This window comes from Xenopus laevis, chromosome 2L (assembly GCF_017654675.1).
Source record: "Xenopus laevis strain J_2021 chromosome 2L, Xenopus_laevis_v10.1, whole genome shotgun sequence".
Classification (NCBI taxonomy): domain Eukaryota; kingdom Metazoa; phylum Chordata; class Amphibia; order Anura; family Pipidae; genus Xenopus; species Xenopus laevis.
The window spans coordinates 27,002,500-27,015,704 of NC_054373.1; the positions used below are offsets into that span (position 1 = coordinate 27,002,500).

Sequence of the window (13,205 nt, forward strand, 5' to 3'; positions counted from 1 at the left end):
GTTCTTTGTCTCAAGGACCATGGATGGACAGGGTTTATAAGAGTAGGGCTAGAATCAGCTTGAGATCCGCAGGCCGATTTTAGCTCAGACACCGGCTGATTTGTGTCCTTGCTTAAAGGGATTCTGTCATGATTTTTATGGTGTAGTTTTTATTTCTAAATTACACAGTTTACACTGCAAATAATTCACTCTACAATATAAAATGTCATTCTGAACCAGCACGTGTATTTTTTATTAGTTGTAACAATAATTGGTGTGTAGGTGCATCTCAGGTCATTTTGCCTGGTCATGTGCTTTCAGAAAGAGCCAGCACTTTAGGATGGAACTGCTTTCTGACAGGCTAATTTTTCTCCTACTCAATGTTACTGATGAAGTCTCAGTGGAACATGGAAATTTACTATTGATTGTTGTTCTTATATCTACCAGGAACGCTGTTATCTGGTTACCTTCCCATTGTTCTGCTGGTGGGCTGGGTGGTATCACTCCAACTTGCAGTGCAGCAGTAAAGAGTGACTGAAGTTTATCAGAGTACAAGTCACATGACTGAGGGCAGCTGGGAAACTGACAATATGTCTAGCCCCATGTCAGATTTCAAAGTTAGATATAAAAAAAAATCTTCTTACCTGTCCGAGCTACGAAACAACCGAAAAACAATCCGAAAATGTCGGAACAATCCACACACAGTCCGAAAAATCGTACAAGCGAAGATTCATACGACTATATCTTTGCGTCCGTGGCCAGCTTTACACACAGGAAAATATGCATGGCCCAACATTGTTTAGATTCTGGGATAAAACAAGCAGATTTGAAATCAGGAGAAACTGGCTGTGATGGGATGGGGATTCGGTTGGAATATGGACATGATTGGTTAATTCTGGACAAAAACACAACATGTTGTTTGGAGGGAGAACTGGAAGTAAAACTATGGAAAGGGGAAATAAAGTAGAAAAATTACTTGAACAGAAGACGGTTGGGTGAGACATGGACAATAGAGGAAGAGGAGAACAGAGGAAAAAGGGCAAGTTGGTAGAGAGAAGAAGCACAAATGAAACAGAGAAAGGGGGGAATAGGCCTTTCTGTTCTGCTTCAAGGAATAGGCCTGTATAGCTAGTTGCAATGAAAACAACAACAAGATATTATGTTCTGAATTAACCAATTTCAGTTAGACTGGCAATGACCCAGAAAAATCCTCAAATATTTCCAAAAGACTAATAAATCAGATCAGACCATCTGTCCTAAAAAAAAATAAAAAAAAACGTAGTCTCTGTATTTTGTCTGTTCACGTGTGTTTATTGGTTTCTTACAACACATAAACTGAGATGTTGGTGGACAATATCGAAAGGCTCCCAATTATGGAAAGGTCATGGATTCCATTTCATGCAAACAATTATAATTTTATGTCCTTTGATTTTTATTAGACATAAGATATGGTGATCCAAATTGCACAAAAATCTCTTATCCGGAAAATCACAGGTTCCAAGCATTCCGAATAATAGATCCCATACCTTTTATAGCTGTATCCTATACCCCAATCCAGGGATATAGATCAAGTTATGACTGAGAATAACATAGTTGTATAAAAACACAGTGGAACCCTAGCAGCAACTGCACAGAGGTTAATCCAGGGCCTTCAGCATTATCAGCCTCCCTGGAGAGGACTTTGTTCTGATTTTTCCCTGTAATCTATCTCACATTGTACATTTTTGTACATTGTACATATTTCGCTTAACAGACCTGAAAATGTGCTCCTATGTCAAACCAGTCATTGATTGGTCTGTTAGCTATTGTAGGTCGGTGTATGCAAATAAGCAGCAGAAGAATTAAAGTGATACTCTTTAGCCTTCACTTGCCCCAAATACATGCAAAGGATATTAGTTGCAGTACTACTTCTCACCAGAGTTTTTTAAAACTCCCATTAATTCGAAATTGGACCAATCGAAATTTATTATAAAAATCGATTTTTTTTTTAAACTTGGGTGAAAAGGATCGACCCGAAAACTCGAATCAAATTTGATTCTAATTTTAAAAACTCCGAAAAAAACCCTCAAATGTCAGGAACGCTGCAAACAACTCCAAATTGATCTCAGGACATCTCTCATTGACTTAAACAGCAATCGGGAACCGGAGCGCAGGATCTGTTGAGCGATGTCCGTTATCTTGGGGCACGTGTGCTTAAAGGGGATGTAAAGGCAAACAAATAAAATTCCATTTTTACTTTAATGAAAAAGAAACCTATCTTCAATATACTTTAATTGAAAAATGTCTACCATTTTTATAATAAACCTGATTGTATGCAGTGAAGTTCCCCCTTCATTTACTTGCTCTGACTGCTGTGGATAGGAAACGGTCCCCAACTGCTCTGCAGGGAAACGATCATACTTTCAAACGGCAGGGGGGAGCCCCTCCCAAACTTATTTCCCAGAACTCGAGCAGCTTTGTTTGTTTCCCTATAAAGCAGCCAGCCACTGTGTAGAGATTTGTATCCGCAGACAAAGTGCAGTCTGCATATTCTGTTTATTAATCAGTCTTGCTGTATAAGCTTCTATGGCAGATATTATTTGACTGCTGTTTTGATCATTTATGATGACCCCTAAGCTTAACTTCCCAACTGAAGCCCAGACCGCACTGAGCATGTGCATTGTCTTGGTCTTGCAAAGATGTTTAACATAGTTACAAGATGATGACCCCCTGCGGCCAACTTTGAAAACATAAATCATTTGTTTAATTAGGCTTCTGGTGCGGTAAGTTCATGTTTGTGTTTAATATACAAAATACAGCATTTCTACCATTATTCTATTTTAGACATTAGTTCCCCTTTAAAAGACCTTTTTGCCCCTCAAATCTGTGTAATAATATCTGAGACTCTGCTGGAGGAGGAATACCTTTCATTTTATTCTCCAGGTATATAACTTTGGAGACCTTTTGGATATTAATTGGTTTGGAGAACTATAACTCGCACATTAAGATTCTGTTTGGATAAATTCTGGATTGGAGAGTGGGCGGTTCATATAGAGACAATTCAGAAAAATCGATTAGGTTTTGACTACTATTGTTTGCTATAAGCGACTATTTTTATGAATTTGTATTGATTGATTGGGGTCCTGGCCGTCCAGCTTTTTACTTTGAGAATTGTTTAAGGGTCAATTATTACATATCAACTTGGTTTTTAATTACACCTTTTAAATTCTTTATTCTCTTTATTGATACACCCGACAGGGTCTATTACAGTAATGTACTGTAGTTTGCTTGGCCTTTATTAGCATTTAGCTTTAATAAACCACCGGCCCCAATCCCCTCTGGTGTGTGTTGTCTACTGCAGAGCACAGAAAGGTCAAAATTAAGTACTATTTTAAGACAAACATATGTCTTGTTGCATTTAATAAGTAAATGTATATATTTCAACTTACATACGTGAACCTGCAGACCAGATCTCATACGTAACCCAGGGACTGCCTGTATTTACAAAGATGAACACAATGTATATGTAGATATGTTACTTCTGTGTGTATTAATACATCACTCCCAGCATGGGAAAGCAGTTGCAGCTATGGCACACACTAGGTTAAAGGCTCTCCGCACAACATTCACATGAGTCTGGAATGCTGGCAGGTTTCCTCTTGTCAAGTCTTTTCTTTGCTTCACTTTGAACAGTTTAAAATAAAACCTTTATCCTTTGCAGAACAAATTCCCATGTAGAGTCACTGGGAACTACTGTATATGTGGTCATACTCATGAGCTTTTTTTGGCACAAAAACATCTATTTAGCTTGAATTTCCTATGTATAAAACCAACAGTCACCAAAAAAGTAACCTATTTTACATTCATGTTTTCCTCTTTTCACGGTTTCCCTTTAAAGGAGAAGGAAACCCCCTGGGGGCAAAACCCCTCCCCTGTGTTGCCCCCCCCTCCCTCGCCTACCTGTCCCCCTGGGCAAATGCCCCTAACTTGTTACTCACCCCTCTGCGCAGGTCCTGTCCACGGAGTTCACAGGCGCCATCTTCACCCACGCGGTCTTCTTCCTGCTTTGACCGGCGTCTTCTGGCGCATGCGCAGTAGGAACATTTACAGGTACCGATCTACTGCGCATGCGCCGAATGTCACGAAAACTTTGCGATCCGTACCAGTAAATGTTCCTACTGCGCATGCGCCAGAAGACGCCAGTCAGCTGGAAGAAGACCGCGTGGGAGAAGATGGCGCCTGTGAACTCCGTGGACAGGACCTGCGCAGAGGGGTGAGTAACAAGTTTAGGGCATTTGCCCAGGGGGAAAGTTAGGCGAGGGAGGGGGGGCAACACAGGGGTGGGGAGGGGTTTTGCGCCCAGGGCGTTTCCTTCCCATTTAAGATCTTTACAGCTCATTTGGTTGTGTTATAGTTGTGAGTTAACAAATGACTAGGGATTGATGGCTCTTAATGCAAAACTTGAATAAGATTGAGATGCTTCTGTGCCATTCGTGGGAGTACATGTTTCCGTCCTTAATTAAAAGAAAACTTGTTGAAGTCAGAGGCTACTCCCTTCTAGTTATATCATCTAAAGTGATATTTAAGAAAATAGACCTTTTTGATGATCAGCAAAAATTAATATAAACTCAGTTTGCAATTGCAACACTGTGTTACACTCTTTAGGGGACAGTTCAACTTTTTTTTTTTTTTAGCTTTTTATTTAGCAATTATTGGAATTTCTGTAGTTATATGCCTTCTAGGGTCTTGTTTATCCTAGCAACCAGGCAGTAGTTTGAACGAGAGACTGGATTATGAATAGGAGAAGGAAAGAAGAGATAGGAGAAGAAAATCAGGAATAATAAGAAAGAATAACAAAATTCTAACCTGTCACGGACACTCACCCCAAATGTGAAAACTGGAAAAAGGCAGAAGAGAGAGGCAAATAATTCAAAAACTAAATAAGGAAGACCAACTGCAAAATTTCCAAGGATAGAGGAATAGGCCATTCTATAACATACTAAAAAGTGACTTAAAGGCAAGCCATCACTTTTTTTCCTGTGCTGGTTCTGTTTTGGGGGGGGGGCAGACCAAGGGAAAAAAAGAAACTCGCTACCTTACATACCTATATAAAGTATCACTCTTCAGATGTAAAGGAGAAGGAAAGGTCTTTTTAGTTGGGGTGCCAAAAGTTAGGCACCCCCAAGTTATCACATTTACTTACCTGAAACCCTGGGCAGGTGCTCCTATCAGAAGAAAACTGCACCCTCCCAGGATTCTTCCAGCAAGCACCACCGGGTGCTTATTTTCCTGCTTCTTCAAATTTTCTGGGGCAGACACATGTGCAGTAGAATGAAATATTCTGCTTTTTCGTTAAAGTTCGGCTTTTCGCTCTACTGCACATGTGCATCCGGAAGTTGAATGTAGAAGCCCGAAGACAATCGCTCCGTGCTGCTCACTAGAAGAATCCCAGGCTGGTGCAGATTTCTTCTGATAGGAGCACTGGCAAATCACATGACTGGGGGCACCTGGGAAAAATGCAGATCTTTCCCTGATATGGTAACTTTGAGGTGGGTGATATCAAGCTGATCCAAATTACCATATCTTGACAACAGTAATTGCAGGCCGTTGGAGGGGGAGGACCTCATCAATGATGTTTTTTTTAAACCTGCTAGATAAATATCTGGCCAATATTTGGGCAGATATTGGTTGGGCAAGCTGTTGAAGGGCCCCATACAGGGCTCAATATGCTGCTGTCTGGGCAGCTTTTATTGGCCTGTGTATGACCTTTACTCTACTGCGCTTACGTAAGTGTAAACTATTTGTACTTTGCCTTGTTACACATGTATGAGTCTTCCCTAGAGATGCCAAGGAAAGCACCAGCACTTTGATTCACTGGGAAGGTGTCTTAATATTTTGACACCCAGTGAATCAGGGTTTTCTTGTCCTTTAGTTTAGTTACAGTTTTCAGTATGCTTTACCTTTGATCATATGCTGAACATTAAAATGTAATTGTAAGCAACTTTCCAGTGTAGCCTCATTCGTAACACGCTAATGTACTTTTAAAATTAAGAAATATGAACTTTTAATGTGAATGGAATCAGATAAGAGGTCACAACAAAAGTATTTAAAGTTGGCCACTAACGACCTTTCCTGGAAAAGATGTTTCCAAAAAAGATTGTTCGTTTCAATACGCAATAGAAGTCTACCTGTATCTGACTATTCAGCACTAACAATATCCGATGTTTGAGTCCCTTGAGAGGTGCCGATCAAAATTTTCCACCTGGGCAGATCGAGGAGCCAACCGATATCGTTCAGCTAGTCTCCCACCATACACGTACCGAATATTGTACCACCTTAAAGGGGATCCGTCACCCAAAAAAATTATTCCAAATTCTATTTTATCATGTTAGTCAAGCAAAATTTACTTTAATTACACTGTATAAATTATTTGAATCTTGTTTCCATCAGTTTGGGAATTCATAATTATAACAAGCAGGCAGGAGCCATTTTGTGGTCACTGTTATTAAGACAAGCCTTGCATCATCTCAGAATCTTGTTTGTGCACCAGAATGGGGGAACTGATGTCCATCCCCATGCACTGGCTACACAATTAAATGGTTAAGGGTAATTGCTTTTCCCGCCTCTATGCCTAAGACTTAGAGGAGGGGCAGACAATATTTGATTGACAGCTGAGATTTTTAAATGAGTTTACAACAGCTATGAATGCTTTAATAAAAATAAAAATGTGGATTTCATGTTTAATTTGAAAAGAACTTTTATTATACAGCTTTTTATGTCTGGGTGACAGGTCCCCTTTAACTGGTAGGTTGGGTATCATTGTGATTTCCCAGAATACTATCATTAATAGTCTAAATTCTTTGTTCATTATCTTCATACTTGTGAAATTCCCCTATGGTGAAAGAGGAGCTTATATTTCAGCTGTAGGTTTTGAGGTTGAAACTCTGGGTTAAAATGAGCAATTATAACATGATGGCAATGAATCTGATCTAATCCAGCAGGAAATTGGTTTGGGAGACACCATTCCTTCTTTGTCTCCCATCAGTCTGATGCATGCATAAGCGATGGACAGAAAGGACGCACAAAGACAGGAGGAGATCCTCATCGCTTCCGGCTTCTGGTATTTTGGTGTCTTTTGAGTTCATTGCCGCGTTCCTTCAGGTGCGTCACAGCACGGAGTATTGCATGCATTCTGCCACTCTCTCAGAGCTCTTGTTAGGCATAAATGTGCTTAACATGCTGGAATGCAAGGAATTAAAGTTTAGAAACAACTGGAGAGCTCAGAATTCGAACACCCTTAAAGAGAGAGAGGTCACCTTTAAATAAACGGTTTGTACGATGTAGACTGCAATACCCTCAGATCATTTGCAATTTTTTTTTTTTTTTTTTTTCAATGATGTAGCTTCATGTTCAGCATTTCTCCAGTTTGGCATTTCAGCAGCTATCTTGTTGCTAGGGTGCTTTTTACTCAAACAACCAGGCAGTAATTTGAATTGGGGAACTTACGTATGAATAGGAAAGGCCTGCAAAGAGAGAGCGAGACAGGCCCAAGTTAAAGCATCTTGGTTTATACTCTCTTTAGGGTAGGGCCAGCTGATTGCAGAACCTGCTGCTCCACTTGTCTTCCGAAAGCAGGGCAGATTTTGGAGCAAAATACGAAATGTTGCGTTTTGGCACCTAAATCCACAACGCCTGCCTACACCTGAGCGGAGACAATGCTTCCAGGGTGCAGGCAGAACGGGACTGGAGGAGCAGCAGGTTCGTGGATTTGTAGCCTGTAGAAAAATGCTGGCCAAGATCTGCAATCGTCTGGCCCTAGCCTTATAAAGGTATAATTATGCTGGGTGCAGTGTTAGCCTAATAAATATAGGATAATTTTGTTGCTTCTCTTCCCCTCTATCAGGGTGCAGGCAGACGCTGTGGATTTCTGCACGAAATGCAAAATCTCACGTTTAGATTCCAAAATATGCCGTATCTCTGTACCCAAGCGAGACAATGTATTCAGCTGCAGGCACATCGAACAGTTTACTTATCTTTCCTAAAATTGCTGACCTTTTTTAGAGGGAGCCACTCAATCACTCCCACTGTGAGGGAGTGTGGGGGGGGGGAACAACAAAGATGTGTAAAGCTGGTCAGGCAGGAGCTGATTATAATTACATGGGGGAGGCTGGTAAATTTATTAAAGTGGACCTGTCATCCAGACATAAAAAGCTGTATAACAAAAGTCCTTTTCAAATGAAACATGAAATCCAAATTCTTTTTTTTTTATTGAAGTGTTCATAGCTGTTGTTAACTCATTTAAAAATCTCAGCTGTCAATCAAATATTGCCTGCCCCTCCTCAATGCCTTAGGCATAGAGGTGGGGCAAACCATTACTTTCACTTTCTATTCAGCAGTTCCTAGATGTCATTGCTCTCCCCACTCTCCCCCAGTTCTTTTAACTATTTAATTGTGTAACCAGGGCATGGGAATGGACATCAGATCCCCCATTCTGGTGCAAAAACAAGATTCTGAGATGATGCAAGGCTTGCCTTAATAACAGTGTCCACAAAATGGCTCCTGTCTACTTGCTATAATTATGAATTCTCATACTGAAGGAGACAAGATTCAAATAATTTATACAGTGTAATTAAAGTTCATTTTTCTTGTATAACATGATAAAATAGGATTTGGAATAATTTTTTTGGGTGACTTTAAAGGTCAAATTTCCAAATTCAACTGGGGGTTATTTATAAAAAAAAATTGAATTACTAAAATTCTGACTAATTTTACAGACTCGAAAACTCAGATCGAATTCGGCTAAACTTGATTCATGTTTTTTCTCTGAATAAAACTTGAAAGTCAGAAAGGCTACTAACGTGTCCAAATTGGTACCTGGACCTCTCCCATTGACTTATACATGAACTCTGCAAGTTTAGGTGGCGAATAATCGAGTTCGAGTTCATAAAGGGCCAGAGTATGATAAATCTCGAAATTCGAATTAAAACTCGAATCGAGTTTGGATAATTCACAATTCAATTTTAAGAGTTTTGACCATAAAAATAAATTCAAATTTTCAATTCGACCCTTAATGAATCTGCCTCTTAATTTGACCTTTATCGTAGATGACTTGAATGTGCTGATCAGAGCAACTGCTCACATGCAAAATCCGATCTGACTGCAAATACCTGGAAGTGAAAATTCCATCCGCTGACTCCTGTTTGATCACACCACAATGTTCTGATGCTGCCATTGTGGTCTGGGCAAGTTGGGACACACTCGGGGTTTAGTACAAGTCCACAGATGTCATAAATAATTACAGGCTTGTACCTGTCACTTCTGATTTCTCATGTGAGCTGTCACTGTAATATTTTCCCATTTCCCTATTAGGACAGGGCTTGGAATGTATGTAAATGGATATATCAGCAACATTTGTTTTAAATGATGATTATAAATTGTACCTTTTGTGTAAGTTATTAGCCAACATTTCCAGGGGTACATTTGCTGTTGAGATGGTGCATCACATGAGACTGGGGGGATACTGCTTCCCACCCCCCATTCATAGCCAAAGGATTTGTATTAGACACCCTTTTACTCCAAACTGATTTATGGTCAGCAGACCATTCTGATACTGTTTGGAACAGTAAATTATATTCATTCTGGGAATGAGGCACCCCTTTAATCCATGGCCTAAACAAAAGTAGCCGTTTTGTTTAATTTTTTTGCACTGTGCATGTTACAATTACTAATTTCTGTAGCTGAGACATTGGAGCAAATTCACTAAAGGGCGAATTGTCCCCAATAAACGCTTCGACACACTTCGTGCAATCCTCACAGGGTGAAATTTTTTTACCACTACGCTAATTTGCTATAATGCAAAGTTACCTCCTTGATGCCGAATGCTGGCGACTAGTGTTCCTTTAGCAGTGCGAGCGTTTCAAAGTGAAATTACGCTAGCGATCACTTCTGCCTAACAAAACTTCGTTAGTCCTCTTACGCTTAGGTCAATTTGAATAGGGCGAGTACATGGACGTCTTTATTAGAGATGTTGGCGCAAATGCTTGAAGTGGCTACTTTTTATTAGAAATGTTCAATGAACCCGAATAGTCCTGAAAAAAAAGAGATCCTCTAATTCCCTAGACATGAGCCCACCCTAAAACAAATGTTCCATGCCCCTCAAATGTCTTGTTAAAAATTAACACAAAAAATGTCGGACTTTTGCAGGCAATCCCGTTTAAAAAAAAAGGACAAGTCGCCAGCCTTTTTTTTTTTACAACTTTAATGCATTTCCGGCATTCAGGATATGATGTCACTGACATAAGATTGAGGGTGCAGCTTCATTTTATCGGTTCACCGGGTCTGAAGTGGTGAAGGAAACTCTGATGAAAGAGTTAATGTTACATAAAATTTGCAACTTGCAGAGTTACGCCCGTTCGCTAGAGTGAAAAAATCACCTGCCGATAGTATGCAAACGAACACTCGCTAGCAAATTGTCACCTACACCTGTTAGTGAATTGGCAATGTCGCTGCGCAAGGGATCAACCACTTCGCCCTTTAGTGAATCTGCCCCATTGAAAGAAGATTAAACTATTTGCTTCCTCTACAAATGACACTGAAGGACCAAACAAGGTCCATTCGTTTCTTGGCACTGGGTCAGGGAATAGGCAGGTGCTGTTACAAGGCTACTAGTAAATGTGAAAAAAGAACGTACGTAAGATTGTCATGGCATCCATCGAGAGACAATGAGGTTGTTGAGCCGAAGGCATTCAAGCCAGTCTGAACTCATTAGGTGCATTTAACCTTCTTGCTGCAGGCTGACATTCCTACATATTCTGCACCTTCTAGTAATCCGTCATGACTATTTTTTATACTTCAGGTTTTTTTAATCTAGCATGCCCAATATATCTGCACTTGCAGCTATTGTAGGATGTATAAACATATGCAACGGTTCACAGTGGAATATAATTGTTAAGCTGCTCATACACTAGCAGATTTAAAGGGGAACGATCGCGAAAATGAACATTTAATATTAGCTTCATCACACTGCAATAAGAAACTTTCTAAATACAATCGGTTAAAAATTCTGTACAGTTTCTGAAATAATCAAGGGTATCTTCACTATTCCTCTGTCAGCATCTGTTTCCCTTCATTCTGTCTTCATGCAGGATATGGTTGTCAGATGAATGATTCAATATATCTTATAAGGGGGCTCCTTTTGCCTAGAATATGTATTAGAGCTCACTCTATCAAAATCACTAGAAATCCTGTCTCTCTACATGCAGAATTTGTGCAAAAGGCAGTAATTTTGTTAGATTTTATTTGTACTGGAATCAGTTATTTGAGTGAACTCTAATACATCTGCTAGGAAAGGGAGCCCCTCTATAAGATAAATTGGATTATTCATCTGACACCCAACTGCTGCATGAAGACAGAATGAAGAGAAACAGATGCACCGAATCATCGTGGAAGATTCGTCTGAATACAGAACCGAATCCTAATTCCGAAGGGGAAAACATTTTTACTTCGTTGTTTTGTGACAAAAAGTCATGAAATTTCCCTCCCTGCCCCTAATTTGCATAAGCAAATAAGGATTAGGTTTCGGCCGGACAGAAGAATTTGGCTGAATCTGAATCCTGCTGTAAAAGGCAGAATCCTGGATTCGGTGCATCCCTACTAAGAGCAACTACCACTGAACAGAGCAGGTCCATGCAAAGGCATAGTGCCAACCGTTGGAAGTGCTGCCAAAGTGCATACGTTTGCATAATAATTGCACTGCTTTTGCATGTATGTAGCCCCTGAATGCAGCCCTTGCAATATCAGCTCTATAAAGGTGGCACAGGCAGATTTAAGACGCCGATTCGGGTCCATAAACCGATTTGGCAGCTTATCTACCCATGTATGGGGTGTTCCGATGGGCCTCCCCAAACAATATCTGGCCAAAAATTGTCCAGATATCAATCGGGCAGGTTTGCTTTACCTTTGTGATCGAGGACTGCATTGGCTAGTTGATGTGGTCTGCATCGTTGTAATCCAATTGTTTGGCCCTAGGGCCGAACAATTGGATTAGCCCGATATCACCCTGCCTTTGGTGGGCATCCAAACGAGTGGATCTTATAGTGTATGGCCACCTTAACATGTAGGCTGTTAATTCACATTCTCTTCTAAATTTTGTTTTTTAGAGGGCCTTTGTATAATAAGATTTTCCTGGGGTTTAGTACAGTGGAATACTAGATACTATACAATACCAGAATAGTTCATGGTATTCTTCTGTGTGGGATTGTAAGGGATCAGTTCTGTTGCATTAGCGGCTTTTGTTGCAAGCCAATCCTCCGATCATGGCAAATCCTGCCTGCTGGCTTGTTGAATCATGATTCTTCCTTCTCTCTGTGTCTTTTCAGGTCTACTAGTCATGCGAAAGTTCCTGTTTGTGGGAATAACTTTTGCTGCCTTGCTTCATTTCATGCTTCACATATTTGTGCAGAAGAAAACCATATCCACGTGAGTACTGAAATGCATACCGAAAGAGCCATTGATTCTGCCATTTAAATCCAACTCAAGAAAGCAAATTAGCTGGGCATCCAACTTTTTCTTATAATAAGACTACATTTCTGTTTTGTTTAAAAAATAAAGATTTGTTTAAGCCAGCAGTTTAATTATCACTTAATAGAAACGTGGATCTCTTTTGTAATATACCAATGCAATAGAACCTCCATTTTACGTTTTTCGGGGGACCAGGAAAGAATGATGTAAAATCCAGGAAAATATAAAATCAGGGAAATGTCTTAAGTAACTTTTTCTTCAAGTACTGCAAGGATATAAGCACAACAGTCCAATTTACTTTGAGATACAATATTTACTGTGTTAGTAACAAGTGTGCAGCATTAATGTTACACTATTGGGGGCATGTGCAAGTCTCTCTGTCAGTCACATAACCTAAAGCAATAAGTGATTGGTGCAGGACTGTATAAGGAGCAGACTAATTGGAATTGACCATTAACGGGCAGAACCATGGCAAATATACACCTGGTTTGTATTTTAAACCTCTTTATTTTACAAATAATAACATTCATAGATGGAAAAAAAAACTGTTTTTGGGAACATCAGGACAAAATTTTGATATAAAATCCAGGAACACATTAATTAAAATCATGGAAATGCACCCATTGAAATGCATTATAAATTGGTGCGACCACAAATAAAAAATGTAAAATGTGGGAATACTTAAAATCAGGGTATTAAAATCGAGATTTCACTGAATCTCTCTTTTC

At 39.8% G+C, this 13,205-nt stretch overlaps 1 protein-coding gene across 2 annotated transcripts in view; it reads left to right on the forward strand.

Moving 5' to 3' along the window:
- The window catches only part of st3gal6.L (ST3 beta-galactoside alpha-2,3-sialyltransferase 6 L homeolog), a 90,272-nt gene that overhangs the window by 44,676 nt on the left and 32,391 nt on the right, over positions 1-13,205 (forward strand). For both annotated transcript variants that reach the window (XM_041580912.1, NM_001089629.1), the window contains 1 exon segment: positions 12,336-12,435. In XM_041580912.1, the coding sequence (XP_041436846.1) occupies positions 12,336-12,435 (100 nt within the window).